Source organism: Centroberyx gerrardi, chromosome 10 (assembly GCF_048128805.1).
Source record: "Centroberyx gerrardi isolate f3 chromosome 10, fCenGer3.hap1.cur.20231027, whole genome shotgun sequence".
In the NCBI taxonomy this organism is placed as follows: Eukaryota; Metazoa; Chordata; class Actinopteri; order Beryciformes; family Berycidae; genus Centroberyx; species Centroberyx gerrardi.
In genome coordinates this window covers 911,116-926,488 of record NC_136006.1, presented here as the reverse complement: position 1 = coordinate 926,488, position 15,373 = coordinate 911,116, and the positions used below count along the sequence as shown (strand labels likewise).

General features: G+C 43.6%; 1 protein-coding gene across 1 annotated transcript in view; it reads right to left on the bottom strand.

Annotated features, from left to right (window-relative positions):
* The window catches only part of LOC139919551 (titin-like), a 121,463-nt gene that overhangs the window by 105,733 nt on the left and 357 nt on the right, over positions 1 to 15,373 (bottom strand). The window contains exons 2-29 of the mRNA XM_078286282.1: positions 15,019 to 15,069; positions 14,417 to 14,815; positions 13,773 to 14,051; positions 13,368 to 13,637; positions 13,098 to 13,237; positions 12,703 to 12,829; positions 12,281 to 12,547; positions 11,866 to 12,132; positions 11,413 to 11,676; positions 11,018 to 11,157; positions 10,694 to 10,820; positions 10,229 to 10,495; positions 9,535 to 9,801; positions 8,952 to 9,218; positions 8,676 to 8,815; positions 8,307 to 8,433; positions 7,430 to 7,572; positions 6,142 to 6,265; positions 4,725 to 4,991; positions 4,459 to 4,556; positions 4,015 to 4,183; positions 3,518 to 3,787; positions 2,932 to 3,198; positions 2,553 to 2,831; positions 1,591 to 1,999; positions 1,260 to 1,384; positions 905 to 1,171; positions 2 to 271 (exon numbers count right to left, since the gene is read on the bottom strand). Of these exons, the coding sequence (XP_078142408.1) occupies positions 2 to 271; positions 905 to 1,171; positions 1,260 to 1,384; positions 1,591 to 1,999; positions 2,553 to 2,831; positions 2,932 to 3,198; positions 3,518 to 3,787; positions 4,015 to 4,183; positions 4,459 to 4,556; positions 4,725 to 4,991; positions 6,142 to 6,265; positions 7,430 to 7,572; positions 8,307 to 8,433; positions 8,676 to 8,815; positions 8,952 to 9,218; positions 9,535 to 9,801; positions 10,229 to 10,495; positions 10,694 to 10,820; positions 11,018 to 11,157; positions 11,413 to 11,676; positions 11,866 to 12,132; positions 12,281 to 12,547; positions 12,703 to 12,829; positions 13,098 to 13,237; positions 13,368 to 13,637; positions 13,773 to 14,051; positions 14,417 to 14,815; positions 15,019 to 15,069 (6,087 nt within the window). The remainder of the gene's footprint in view (position 1; positions 272 to 904; positions 1,172 to 1,259; positions 1,385 to 1,590; positions 2,000 to 2,552; positions 2,832 to 2,931; positions 3,199 to 3,517; positions 3,788 to 4,014; positions 4,184 to 4,458; positions 4,557 to 4,724; positions 4,992 to 6,141; positions 6,266 to 7,429; positions 7,573 to 8,306; positions 8,434 to 8,675; positions 8,816 to 8,951; positions 9,219 to 9,534; positions 9,802 to 10,228; positions 10,496 to 10,693; positions 10,821 to 11,017; positions 11,158 to 11,412; positions 11,677 to 11,865; positions 12,133 to 12,280; positions 12,548 to 12,702; positions 12,830 to 13,097; positions 13,238 to 13,367; positions 13,638 to 13,772; positions 14,052 to 14,416; positions 14,816 to 15,018; positions 15,070 to 15,373) is intronic.

The following is a 15,373-nucleotide window of genomic DNA, read 5'->3' as shown; positions in this document are numbered from 1 at the left end:
CCAATGACATCCAGGTTGATGAAAGCCTCTCCCTCTCCATGTTTGTTCTTGATGACCACCTTGTACCGGCCCTGGTCCTCCTTGGTGGGGCTCTTCAGCCGGTACTCGGTCTTGTCGGTGGAGGTGTCGATGTTCTGAACAGGCAGACCGGTTCCCTCGAAGAACCACTCGGCATCGGCTCGAGGGTAGGCGTCGTACGGCACGCTCATGAGGAACGGCTTCCCGGCATCAGTCACCAGGTTCTGGTCGGTGGTCTTGATCTTTGGAACGGCTGCAAATGAGATAAGAGAAGGTTAAGTACAAATGGCTGTGTCGGGTTTTTCAGTTCATTCATTCATTCATTCAGCCCAAACTTTGACCATTTATTCATCCGTTAAGTCCCTCAATTCTATAATTTGGCCCATTCATTCCTCTATCCATCTAGCCAACCACTTACTTCCTTGTGTGTATTATTAATTTAAAAATGGACATTTTACTAAAAGAAAATTCCACCCTTGTCTCTCTCCTCTTCTCCGATGGATTTCTCCCTGTATGATTGTTGAACGTCTCTTGGTGCAAAATGGCGGCTCTAGAAAGAAGCCCTCGCTCTTTGATTCTGAGGGACTGACACCAAAACCTGACGTTTACCGCTGATGTTTTACATCCTGAAACATTTTCTCATATCAAACTCCATCGTAGCTGCTGGAAATATCTGGAGGTGACGTCACCTCGTCTACGATTGGCCGGTTATCCACCAAGAAGAAAAATACAACAAACTAAATGGTCCCAGAAATTCAAAGTACAATACCAATAGCTGTTTGTTCTATAACAGTGTTTAAGTGTTTTAGGGTGAATTTTTTCTTTAAAACTTCATTGAGTGATCACACAGTAAGTCAGTGTGATGTACACAGCGGTGTTGACTCACCTGCCAGTTCCAGCTTGGCCTTGGCGTCTTTGTCTTTGGCCACGATCCTGTACTCTCCCTGGTCGCGAGGCCTGATCTCACAGACCTGCAGTCTGTGGACTTTGCCCTCGCTGATCATCTGGTATTTGTCTCCCTGGACAATTATCATGTTGTTTCTCATCCACTTCACTTCCACTCTGTCCTTGTTGAGCTCCACCTCAAACACGACGTCTGAGCCTGGAGGCTCGAACACGTCCTGCGGCGGTCTGACGATCTCCACTGGGGTCTCTGAACAAACACAAAGCATTATGATTCAAAAGAGAAATCCTGACCTTACTGGTTGTGAAATGGCACTGAAGTAAAATGAACAACTTACCTTCAACGAAGAGCCTGGCTCTGGTTCTCCTCTCGTCCACACCGCAGGCGTATTCACACTCATCATCAGGTCTGCACTCCTTGATGATCAGTCTGCATGTCTTACCTTCCTTTTCCATGTGGTATCTGCAAAAACACAAGACAAACATGTTTAAAAGTGCATACAAGAGCTTTTACAGAATTAATTATCTGTACTGTTAAACTTTTGATTGACTTACTACTCTATGCAGCTGCAGTTTGTTTTGTTTGTGGTGTAAGTACAGCTTTATCAGATAAACCCAAACAAGGCAAATTAATTTAAACCAATATCAAGCCTATATTCTGCTGCTCACCTTGCTCCTCCTCTGATTTCACGTCCATTTCTGTACCATTTGACAACAGCCTTCTCCTTGCTCAGCTTGCAGGTGAACTCTGCGTCCTCGAACTCAGTGATGGTCTGGTCTTTAAGCTGTGCGGTGAAGTCGGTGGGCGCCTCGCTGATGATCAGCTCGGCCGCGCACTTGTCGTCGCCGACCACGGCGGTGTACTCGCCCTCGTCGTCCATGACGCAGTCCTTTACGGTCAGGGTGTGCCTGAGTCCGTCCGCCCTGTAGACGACGCGCTTGCTGAGCGTCACCTCCTGGCCGGCCTTCATCCACCTGACCGTCACCTCCGGCCGGTTCACCTTACATGTGAAGCTGATGGTCTTCTTCTCCTGGGTCTCCACATCCTCGATGGGGTCCAGGAACCTCAGTTTCTCCTCTGCAGGGTCACAAATCAAAATAGCAGAAGTTTATCATGAGTTTATCGTAGTGTCACACTGAAGTAGAGCAGTAGAATGTAAGGATGATGTGGTCGGATGGTGGATGGGCGGATTAGTTTGCCTTTGATCCCAGCGACCAGGGTTCAATTCCCAGCGTTTACATAAACCTTAACATAAACCTTAACCCTAACCTTAACCAAGTTGTTTTAGTTGCCTAAACTTAACCAAAGTTGTTTTACTTGCCTACGCTTAACCGTTAACCGCCATTCTTTGGAATGTATTTCAATTTGTGGTGGAGAAACGTTATTTTCACATAATTTGTGTCCACAGCACGTAAATCGCTGTTTCAGAGTTTGTGTTCATTTCACATATTTGTGTGTGATCACGTTGTTTTTTCTAATCAAATTATCAAATTCTGAAACATTGTATGTATCTATATTATTGAACTATAACCCTGAAATGCATTTAAAATCGAACTGCCATTTAATCTTAACAAATCTGGGAGGGACATGCTGTCATGTATATTCCAATCCCCAGTCTCAATTTATTTACCTGCTACTTTAGCGCTGGCAGTGCACTTGGCCTGTTCTCCTCTGTGATTGGTCAGGTTGATGCTGTAGTTTGCTTCGTCTCCCTTCTGGGCATCTCTGATCCTCAGAGAGAAGATGTTGTCTCTCTGCAGCATGAGGTACTTGCTGCTCTCGAACATGGTCTCCTCGTTCTTCAGCCACTTGGCCTTGGCTCCCTCTGAGTTCACTTCACAGTTGAACACAATCTCACTTCCTTCCTTCACTTCTGTATCTTTAATGGGTGTGATAATCCTCAATTTCTCTGGAATGAGACAGAAACAGCCACATATTAAATCCAAACACACACTATGAAAGTTAGTGTCTTCAAGAAAAAATAAGCAAGAAAAAAAAGAGTGGCTCACCAATCACATACAGATCGGCTGAGGCTTTGACGCTGCCGATGTGGGCAACGTAGCCTCCCTCATCCTTCATCTCACAGTTTTTCACAATAAGAGCTCTTCTCTTTCCTTCACTGACAATAGCATACTTGTCTCCCGACTCGACCTCCTTGTCACCTCTGAACCATTTGACTTCGTAGGTGTCTTTGGAGACGGAGCAGACGAACTCGGCCTTCTCTCCCTCCACCACCTCCTGGCTCTGAGGCCGGGCGATGAACTCAGCTGCCAGCTCTGGGAGGAGGACAGGAGAAGTTGAGCGGTTAATCTGATCATGTAATGAATGTGGTTATGTTCACTTTCAAATACACAGTTGTTGCACTTACAGTAAATTTTAGTTTTCAACTGCATATTCGTTTTCAGGTGGGAATTAAACGTCAAGCATGCTAAATAAAGCTCAAACTAAACAATATAGACAGAATACGCTTTTTCACATTTTGCTCAACAACAAATTATTATTACAAGCGTAATTCTTCAGGTGTTTTTCAATGCCCTTATATTCAGTGAGCAGGATAATGCTTTAATTCAACATTTTCATGTACGGTATTCTTACCGTTCAGCTTCAGTGTAGCTGACGTCTTGATGCTGGGACTCAGTCTGCAGTTGTACTCTCCAGCATCCTCCATCCTCAGGTCCTGGATGATGAGGATCCTCTTCCTTCCGTCCATGATCTGTTCGTACCTGCCGCCCTCCGGCAGCTCCTCGTCTCCCCGGTACCAGGTGACCTCGGCGCTGGCCTTGGACACTTCACAGATCATCTTCACACTGTCTGTCTCTGTTCCCTCCACGTTGGACAGGTTCTTGGTGAACCTAGCTGCTTCCTCTGTGAGAAAACACAGTGATAGATGCAGTGAGTCGTGGAGAGACCTTGGAGTTGCAGTTTTGCTTTTTTTTAACGGCAACTGAAGGCTGAACAAGTAGAAAATGTTTCATGACCCTTGGATGAAGCCAAACCATTTGTAATGCATTGTGAGAGAAATTTTCAGCAGAATACCAACAGTGCACTTTTCAGAAATGTTTTGAGGGAGGATCAGTGAAAATAAGCCTTACCGATAACGGTCAGCATGCCAGAAGTCTTGGAGGTGCGGGCGTCACATTCATATTCAGCCTCGTCATCGAACACGGACTTGTGGACGATGAGAATGCGCTGGACTCCCTTGGCGATGATCTCGTACTTCTTTCCCTTCCTGATCTCGTTGCCGTCCTTGAACCAGCGGACCTGCACAACCACAACAGTAATGTTACTGTTAACGATCAAGGTGCATTTTATCATCAGTAGTATCACCTGTTACTCTGCAGGCTGTTTTTTAATGTCCTGCCATTTGTAAACCAAGTCTCTCGAGTAACAAAAAAGATTTGACTACATTTTATTATTGATTTGTTAGTTAATTTATTCCCCTCAGCATGTAATGCAATGCTGCTGGGTTGATCTCATCTGATTTATCTAATTCATCTAATCTAATTCTATTTTATTTATCTCCACTCAGCTCTTACCTTAGCCGACTCGCGAGACACTTCACACTCAAACTTGGCAGATTCCTTCTCTCCGACCTCCACATCATGGAGAGGCTTACTGAACTCAACATAAGGAGCTGTGGGCAGAAGTACATGGTGTTATGGTTATTATTACCATACAGTATTACAGACCATACAGTTTACATATACAGTACATATTAACTGTGGCCAGGCTGCGTTCATGAATAAAGATTTGAACTGACATGCCTGATAAAACAAAGGTTAAAGTTAAAGTTTGTCCTTACGCTGCACATCCAGGAAGCAGGAGGTTTTGAACTCCTTTGCGTCGCAGGTGTAGGTCTTGGCATCATCCATAGTGCAGTCATGAATAACGAGCTTCCTCTTCACGCCGTCCACGATCATGTCGTATTTCTTGGTCTTGCGGATCTCCTGTCCGTCTCTGAACCATCGCACCTCTGCGTTCTCTCTGGAAACTTCACACTCCAGAGTGGCGGTGGCCTCCTCCTCCACCGTCTGGTCCTCCAGAGGCTTGGTGAACTCCACCGGCGGCTCTGCTCAGGACCACAGGACGGTTAGAGACATTTCATCATGTGTTAACCTCCTCATTAACTAATTTACCCACAAATGTCTTTATCCAATATTCTATTGCTGTTTGTAGGAAGCACATTTCTTAAATATATCCATGACATGTTGACTGATCTGTGTTTGTCTCCATAATCATGTAATGAACCTGTGTTTTTATTTAAGAAGTTGTACTGTGTTACTGTGTGTGTGTGTGTGTGTGTGTGTCATGGTGGCTGGAGCATGGCAGCAGGTGAAGGCTTGAGCGCAGTATTCTAAGATCTGAACGCACACCCGTCGTAACTGCCGCCGTAAATGTAGTCATGTGCAAAATTATATTGTGGAGAATAGTTTGGACAGTGTGTCTAGTTTCGGCGATCAGAGTTGCCTACAACCGAGCGCTCCTAAGTGGGAGAGTTTATCAACAACAGTGGCTTGCCTACGACCCGACCCCGAAACACCTGCTGGGCGTGGAGTCAACTCGCATGGAGTCGGTGCGACCCCTGACTGAGCAGCAGTGGTCGGCCTTTCAAATCCAAGAGAGAGCCTTCAGGAGCGGTTTGGTTACCGGAGGATATCGTGAGAAACAACACTACGGTTCATCGGCAGATCCCGGGAGCCGGATCCGACTCATAACCCTCCTGAACGGCATATTTTTCAAGAATGGAGTGTTTACAACTGAGAGCCACCGTGGAAAACTGTTTGGATTCCCCCTACTGAAATTTCACAGCTGGGCTACAAGTGTAAAGTTTTAGTTTTCATATTTGGCAGCCTGGGTCATGTGACGAGCTGGAGGGGCGGGGCTTCAGATGGCCGGTCTCCCTCAGAGAAGGCCAAGCAGTTAACGAGGTGTTGTTCAGTATCTGCTGTCATTATGAGGAGGAGCTGCTTTTTATGCCCATGAAGTGGATCCTGTCTGTTATCCTGTCTGTTATCCTGTCTGTTATCCTTCCTGTTTTCATCCTGTGTGTCTGCAACACTGTGGCTGCCAATCAGGCACTTCTGTAACTGACTGACTCAATATCTGACTGCATTAATAGTGTTTATGTCCTTTGTATGCTTGTATTTATGTGGACATAAATAAATCATTCAAGTGTGTGTGTGTGTGTGTGTGTGTGTGTGTGTGTGTGTGTGTGTCACCTCCGACGATGAGCTGAGCCTGGATCTGGAAGTCCTTGGCGGTGAGTTTGACCTCGCCGGCCTCCGACAGCTTGACGTCTCTGACAGTCAGAGCATGAGCTTTGCCATCGGCACGAGTTTTCACCTGGACAGGTAAAACTCCGTCAGCAGCTCATCAGCTCAGTGTAAAAACAATAAAACATTTAGCTTGGTGCATGGAATGTTTCATTAAGTATCTTTTGTATCCAAATGAGTTTCTGTAAATACTGTTGGTACTGGAACACTGTAAATGTTATGTATTTTAAGTATACTGTGATATCACAGTATACTTTGGCAACAATCATTTATTGATTTGTGCCAATAAAGCCCTTTTTTATTTGAATTGTATTTGAATTTGTAAGAAGGCATTTTTTAAACTATTATTTAATATTTTTTTAACTATATTATTATTATTATTATTATTATTATTATTATTGTTATTGCTGTTATTATTATTATTGTATTAATAATATTGTGATTATGATTATTATTATTATTCACTACTATGACAAAAACAGCAACTTATTTGTCTATTAGCCAGTCAATAAGGAATCACAATTCAAATATATAAAGAATTTGAGTTATTACAGATGGATATGATCTGTACTTTTTACTGTCAGTATCGTTCCCCCCCTCCCGGTGACTGTAACCCTGCTGCAGCCCCAGACTCTTGACGCTGTTAAAAATAACCTGAGAAATGCAAAGCCTTCTGGGACGAACAGCTGTTATCTCCAGCAGATAGACCTGCTGTGAACAGGCCCTTATATGTAGAAGGCGCCCTAGTTAGCATCAGTCTTTACAAATTACATTTCCTACAATTAAACAATGAAAGATGAATCATCAATATCAAATACATCTATCAAGTATTAGTTGATGTATTGATATTAGTTAGATGTGTGTGGATGAGGATCGTGCTGCTGCCAAACCCTCAGACAGATGAAGTGTCTTATCTCACTTCAGTAACCTCAGTGGAATAAACACATACCTAAATTGACCAACTGGTCAAAAAAAAACCTATTGTATCACTTTGTATTATGTGATGTGTTGTGTTGTACTCAAACTTTAGAGAAATGTCCGCACTCATGCAGTATGTATTTAATTTGCACAACAGCAACAGCAGCGTGCGCGTTTCAGCCTTCTTCAGCGTTTCTCTGCAGACTGTCATAAATACAAACTAGGTGAGTGCAGACATTTTACTATAGATCATGTTTTTGAGTCGGCACCCGCTGAAGTTGAAGTTTTGAGTTGAGCCCGCCTGTGTTGGACTCACCCTGTCACTTGCTTCCATCTTCTTCCCTCCCAGGAACCACTCCACCGCGATGCCTTCGTACGACAGCTCGCACTCGAAGGTGGCCGTCTCCCCGGCCGTCACAGTCACGTCCTTCAGAGGCCTGAGCAGGCTGATGCTGCGGGCTGAGGGTGAAGAAGAAGTAGAAGAAGAAGAAGACATGGTTAGCTCCATCAGACCCTGACTACCATCCAGCAGGCCCGGGGCAGCAGGTAGGGTTCGGCTGGGTCTGTTGCATGTTAAGAGGCTCTTCAGATGTATTTGGTGAGCAGAGAGGTTTACAGGCATCTTCCTGCTCCACCAATCAGTGAGCGGCCACTCTAGATAAGGCCTCAGGCTTCCAAAATAACCACATGACCAGATTGGCTGAAGGCTCTCACAGAGGCAGACTGCACTGTTAGTCAGTTGGGAAAATAGTGAGGCACAACTTCCAGCCGTAACATAAGAAATTTGAAGAAACTAGAGCGATTTCAAAATATTTCTTAGAGCAGACTAGACAAGTTTTGTAAAGTATAGTGCATCATTAAAGAAAATCAAAAGTCATAGGAAAGAATATACAGTACTTTTTACTTATTGTCAGTCAGGTGAAAACCTCCTAACTCCAATTTTCGTGCTTTTCATATTTTAACTTAAAGTGAAGGATTAGATGGTTTATGACACTTGGGCTTATGAAAACCTTTCAAATCCTCTTGGATAAACTGAAAAATGTGTGGCCGTTTTTCTTGGTTCCTAAAAAGTTTACATTTTGGAGATACGTTCTCACCCGACCACAGCCTTATAAAAGTAAGCCATTTCTACACATATCATTACATTCAACCAAAGCCTGACACCATAAACAGCTCAGACAAAAAGCTCTCACCCTTCACTCTGAGCTGGGCGTTGGATTTGGCGTTCGCTGCCGAGAAGTCGACGCCTCCGGCCATGTCCATATGCACATTGTAGAGGATCAGCATGTGTCTGGTTCCCTCCTCCTTGATCTCCACATCCTGGAGGGAAACAATATACATGTTGGAAAATTGAATTCAAAACTTTGGAGAGTTTGAAGGTAACGTTTTCCCAGGATTTCATCTCATACAATGAACTTTTTCTTCAGGAAATAGCTTGACGTGTTTCGACATGTTGTCCACCTCAGAAGGATTAGTGGCAAATATCAGGGTGCAATGTGTTGTTCTCTACTATCCATGCCTCCATTTGGTTATACATTATATTTAAACAGAGGAAAACTCACAGGAGACTGGTGCAGAGCCTCTCCTTTCAGTTTCCAGTTACCATGGACGTCTTCCTCAGAAATCTCTGTCTCAAACTTAGCGGTCTCAGTCTCTGTCACCTCCACACTGTACAGCGGACGCACGACCTTAATGTCGCGCGCTGCAGGGGGGAAACAAAGAAAAGAAAATGTATTAATAAGCTTAGTAAACTTCAAGCTAAACCTATTCTACTGAAAATGCAATCAGGCAAGTCACTTAAGTCCTAGATTGCTGAGATGCATCTCCAGAAGTTTTACCTTCGATGTTCAGGTTGGCTGTGGTTTTGTCGGAGCCACAGTCGCAGGTGTACGCTCCGATGTTGGCCTTCTCTGCCCTCTTCACCGTCAACATGCGCTTCTTGCCGTCGGTTCTGACGCCGATGTTCTTGGAGGGAGTGATCTCCTTTCCGTCCTTGAACCATTTGACGTCGGCCACGGTCTTGCTCAGTTCGCAGACCAGCGTCACCTCGTCCTTCTCCACGGCGGTGTAGTTCTGCAGCTTGGTGGTGAAATACAGGTCTCCCTCTGCAGAGAACCATGGAACCAGATCAATAAATGAATGTTTTTGTCCACTGACACAGCGCTCAATGGATTCCAAAATTCACCAATTAACTTTTTACCAGCCAAATCGATTTTTAGAAATTAAAAGAACCTCTAAATGAGGTTGATCACAATGTTTCTGTTAGTCTAGACAAACGAATCAGCATCAACCCAAACTTTGACAGTATTAGCTGGTGGCCAGTATTAACTTCCCAGCTGCCTAGAAGGGTTTGGAGCTACTGAACAGGCTTTTGAAGCAAATATCAGTTTCACTGGAAGATGTAAACATTCATGTACTAACCAATCACATTGAGCATGGCGGTCACAGTCTTGCCCATGGCTTCCACTTTGATCATGGATGTGTCATCGATGGTGACCTCCTTGAAGGCCAGGCTGTGGCTCTTCCCATGGTCTGACATGTGGACCACCTTGCTGGGATGCAGACGCACGTCGTTTTTATACCAGGCGACCTGGATCTTGTCATGTGAGAGTTCAATACTGAACTCGGCCGTCTCGCGCTCCTTCACAGTCACATCCTTAATCGGCTTGACAAACTCCAGGCGGATACCTGGCGTGGGAAAAGATGGAAAATCTTACATCTGAAACTGACTGTATATATGTTTTTTAAAATCAGGATTCCCTGTTTCCCTGGAATTGAAAATTGGAGCCATGTCTGCCAACCGGATCCAAGACTGTGTTGTTTCTATATATTTTAATATTATATTATATATATTATATATAATTTAATATTATTTTAATGGACTGAGACAACCATAAATACATTCATACAGTTCATATTTGTATAGTGAGCATTTGAACCACAATGAGCCTATATTTTCAGTTGGAAAGAGATTATTGTAACAACATATATACTACATATCTATCTGTCTGTCTGTCTGTCTGACTATGTCTATGTATAAAACTGAAAAACAAAATCAGAAAACTTTTAATTAAAAAATAGGGAAACTTTCCCTTTAAATGTGGCTATGAGTTACCTTGAATGACAAGCTTGCCGGCTGTCCTCTTGTCCTCAGCCTCAAACATGTACTTGGCTTCATCTTCGTATGCAGCTGATTTGATCAGCAGAATATGCATATTTCCCTCGTGGATAATCTCATGCTTGTCGTCGTTCTCCAGCTCCTGAGAGCCCTTGAGCCAACGGAAGCTCTTGGGCGCTCTGGACACCTCCACCTCGAACCTCGCCTCGTCCTTCTCATACACTTGCACATCACTCAGCGGTGTGAGGAAGTTAAGTGGAAGTTCTGAAATAAAACAGTAAGAAAGGTTTACTTGGATGTCGTATGGTGTCCACAGGCTCAACTCCTCAAGCCCACACCCGATTTTTCAGAAATGCCTGAACACTGACGCAGGAATCTAACTGCAGAATCCGCCGAAACCAAAGATGACAAAAATGTTCCAGGAGAATGCAGATGTAGATGATGAAGCAGCTATGTGTTTACCTTTGACCTTCAGGTTAGCAGAACACTTGGCGTTAGCAGCGCTGTACGCCACCTCTCCTGTCTGCGAGACTTTGCAGTTGTACAGGATCAGAGTGTGCTTGCCGCCCTCCTCGATGATGTCAACATCCTGTGAACAGCAGAGGAAACCTTTAGTCAAATTCTCTGATTTACTCGCCTCCCTGAGAATTTGGCTTGTAGCATGTACATTAAAAAAGGCGTTGGAAGAAGATACATCGCACAATACAACACAGCACATTTTTGAAAGCACCAAACATCTGCGTTGAAATTATGTTATTTCTAAATATCAGTTGGTGAGGAACTCACAGAAGAGGGGTTCAGGACTTCTCCATTCAGTTTCCACTGGCCATGGACATCATCCTCAGAGATCTCCACCTCGAAACGAGCCGTCTCTCCATCAAAGAGCTCAACACCGTACATTGGGCGAACCACCTTGATGTCACGAGCTATGGATAAAAAATGGAAAATAAACTGTTAAAAAAAGGAAATGCTCCTGAAAATTACCTCTGCGCTGCAAAAATGACAAGATTAGTGATATTAGTTTGTATTCAGAGTGATCAAACTTTATTTTAAGATATTTTAAGTCAATTTATATTACTACACTGGTGGATTATTGCAGGTTTCAAGAAATTCCACTTGTTTCACGATAATGTAACTGATCATTTTCTCTTGTTTACTATCTAGATTTTGTACAATTTTACCTTCAATATTGATGTTGGCCATGGTCTTGTCTGTTCCACAATCACATACATATTTTCCTTTATCTTTATCCTCCACTTTCTTAAAGATCAGAGCTCTGCGTGTGCCCTCAGCCCTCATGACCACCATCTTGGAGGCAGTGATCTCCCTCTCATTGTGATACCACAAGACGGGAACGTCCTTGCTGAGTTCACAGTCCAGAGTAACCTCGTCTTTCTCTGTGGCTGTGTAATCCTGCAGCTTCACAGTGAAGACGGCGTCTCCCTCTGGAATGGAGCCAGGCACAAGATCCAAACAGTTAGTTAAAGCAAAATGAGGAGGAAATACAACACACACAAAACACTCCCATCTTGAAACCTGGGCACATGACACAAGTACAATTCACATGAGAACAAGGAGGCAATAGAAAGAAAAGAAAGAGAAAAGGGAATAAAAAAAGAAATGATGTTAGTTACCTATGACCGTCAGTTTTGACATGGAGTAAATTCCTTTGGCTTCTGCCTTAATCTGGCAGGTATCATCTAGAGTCAACATCCTCATTTCTAGAGTGTGTTTCTTTCCATCAACATAGGTGAGCACTGTTCTGCTCACATGCAGTTTAACTTCATTTCGGTACCAAACCACCGGTACGTTCTCATGACTCAGATGGAGCTCAAACTGTACCGTATTACCTTCTTTCATTGTTTGGTCCTGAAGTGGCTGGACAAATTTGAGCCTCATGCCTGGAATACATCAGGTGAGCACACAACAAGTTTTGCTATCGACCTCGTACAAAGACATACATCCATCAACAAATGACAACAGAGAATAGATATGTAGAACCTCCAAAGGGAAGATGGGGAACTGAAGATGGTTTTGTCCAATACTTACCCTCCACAGTAAGCTGAGCAGTTGATTTTTGGCTCAGCACTTCAACAGTATATTGTGCCTCATCATCAAACTCACAGCTGTTTATGATCAGCATGTGTTTCTTTCCATCATCAATAACTTCATATTTGGGGCCTGGGGTGATGATGTCAGCCCCTCTATACCACATGACCTTAGACACATCCTTTGTGATGGTGCATTCAAACTTAGCCTGTTTCTTTTCAGGCACAGAAACGTCCTTCAGTGGGTCAGTGAAGCCCATTTCGATTTCTGGGAGGTGTGAATGATGATCAGTTATTCACAAAGTAAACACTTCCTTCACTATTCTTACCGTAGTTCTGCAACACGTCCGTTTCCAACACAAAGGCAACAAAGCCGCTGTAGACAATAAAAATAAATAAGGTTCATTCCTGACAGTTGTTTACCTTTGACTGTGAGCATGGCGCTGGTGACGGCGTTCAGAGCCTGGTAGGACACTTCACCAGCCTGGTCCAGCTGAACATGCTTCAGGGTGAGGAAACGTTTCTTGCCCTCAGCTTTGATGTCACATGTCTGAAAAAGAGACCGTATAGTTCATTTATATGACGATGACTCAAAACTCTACTGGTAATCAGCTCTTCCATGTGTCTACAAAACAGAGGCTGAAAAAACGAACACATGTGGAAACACAAATGTAGAAAATAGTCTGCACGGTTGAAATATGAATTATATTGTTACTAGAGTAGAATTCTTAACACTGAAAGGTTTTTACTGATTAAAAGAGGCTCAAATTGAAAGAAGTCTTAAAAGTGAACAGATTCCATTTTTCACACAATCTTACCGGAGACCTTGTGAGGATCTGGCCCCTCAGTTTCCACTCTCCAGCCACATCATCCTCAGAGATCTCAGTATCAAAGTTGGCGTCCTCCTTCTCAACCACCTCCACGCTGGAGAGAGGCTTCAGGATCTCAGCCTCGCGCTCTATAGGAGCATGGAGAGCATACGATTAGGCCACATTACACCAATCATGGGCAGATTTCAGCTTTTTGGGCACAATCCCCAGTCATGACGAATATTGATTTGTCTGTGTGTTTGTGTGTGTAAAACAAACCTCCAAGTGTTAGTTTAGCTGTGTATCTGCGATCCTCAACCTCAATGGTATAGTCTGCTACGTCATCAGGCTGACAGTTGTTGATGGTAAGACTCATGTCTTTTCCATCTTTGTTAACCTCCACCTTATCAGAAGGTGCAATCTCATTGTCTCCCTTGAACCACTTCCAGTTGGGAGTGTCCTTGAAGAGTTCACATTTGAACGTGGCCTTGGCCTTGGGTTTCACATGTTGGTCTCTCAGTGGTTTCACCAGCCAGTCTTTGATGATTTCTGTGGAGGGAAAATTCAATTAATATTTTGGCCCATATATTATCATCTCTGAGCACAACTGAGATAATAACGCTTAGAGTTTTAAAGCTTAGAAATATGACAATTCATCTCTGCTAGATGTTGCCACCTGCTTACCAATCACTTTGACGTTGGTTGAAGTCTTGACATCCTCCTGGCCAGCCACTTCACAGGTGTAGAGACCAGCATCCTCCTCAGTGGAGTTCTGGATGGTCACAGCATGTTGCAACCCAATGATATTGATGGCCACCTTGCCAGCCTTTGACTTCAGGACCTCACCGTTTCTCTTCCAAACCACATCTCTCTCTTTATTCAACTCACAGGTTAGGTACATTGGTTGCCCTTTAATGCATGAGGTCTCCGGTTCCAATTCCTTCAGCCATTTCACAGGCAGCTCTGCACAGAGATAGCATGATGAGAAAAGACTGCATTTTTTACAATATACCTTTAGCATAAGTAAAAAACAGATGTAGGAGCGCTACTGGTGGGTTCTGTAGTATAAGAGGGTGCTCTTTGGTCTATGGGCAAAAAGCTGATAATAAACTTGAAGAAAAAACCATGGCAACTCCTCCTCAATACCTTTAGCATAATTGAAATGTTTAAACAATGCTGATTCACAAAGAGCTGCCAAATAAGGATGCCAAAATCCAAAAAGATCATATCAAAAAGATTTGATATGATCTTTTTGGATTTTGGCATCCTTATCTGTAAAACTGCCATCATGCTGCATCTTGTTGGACAAAAAAACCTTGTCAAATTACCTTCAACAATGAGCTTGGCTGTGCATGATATTTCCTTGCCGGCATTCTTGGCCACACAAGTGTATTCACCAGTGTCAGACAGCTGGACATCAATAATGTTCAGCTTGCGATCTTTGCCATCAGAGGTGAATTTGTGTTTGGGGCTCTCACGGATGTTGCTGCCATCCTTCATCCATGAAGCTATGGCAGTGGAAGGTGAAACCTCACACTCAAACACAGCAGAAGAGCCAATAGACTCAGCCTCCTGCAACACAATGTTCTGGAGCTTCTTGATGAACTTCAGAGGGACAGCTTTGAGCTTGAACCCTCCGAAGGGCTCCTCTGGTGGTGATGGACCTTTTCCACCGGGCTTCAGGCCCCTGCCTCTGCCACCATCACCAGGAGATGGGGTTTGTTTTGCTGCAATACCAAACAAAAATTCATCAAGTTAGTTTCAAGTATGGTGACAGTGAGGAATCAGACGCGGACAGTGGGGTTTTTAAGATCTTAGAATTGTTATAAGAGAGGCAAGAATGAAGACTTAACAAGTGAAAAGTTGTCCACAACTGACACATATGACAAACAATGTTTGATAAGCTCATAAGCTAAGAGTGTATTCTCACCCCCAAATCCTCTACCTCTGCCTTTGGGTGGCTCCTCTGATGGTTTTCCGTCTGGACAGGAAATAACAGGATGAGTTTTCATCATCTCTATAAGAGCTGTCTATTGTTGTAAATATTCCAGCAGAAACCAAGATAAGATGTAAGCAGAACACTGCTGACAGCAAATATGCTAATTATCAAAGAAATATTGTACACATCACATGAGCACACTGAAAGGTCAACACACAGCACATACTGCAATGACTGAAGAGGATGAAGACAGAATGACAATGAATCTTGACAAAAGGATGGTTAATGGGACAAGATGATCCAAGGGACATAAATGGATACAAGATGACTTAAATGTTCTACTGAA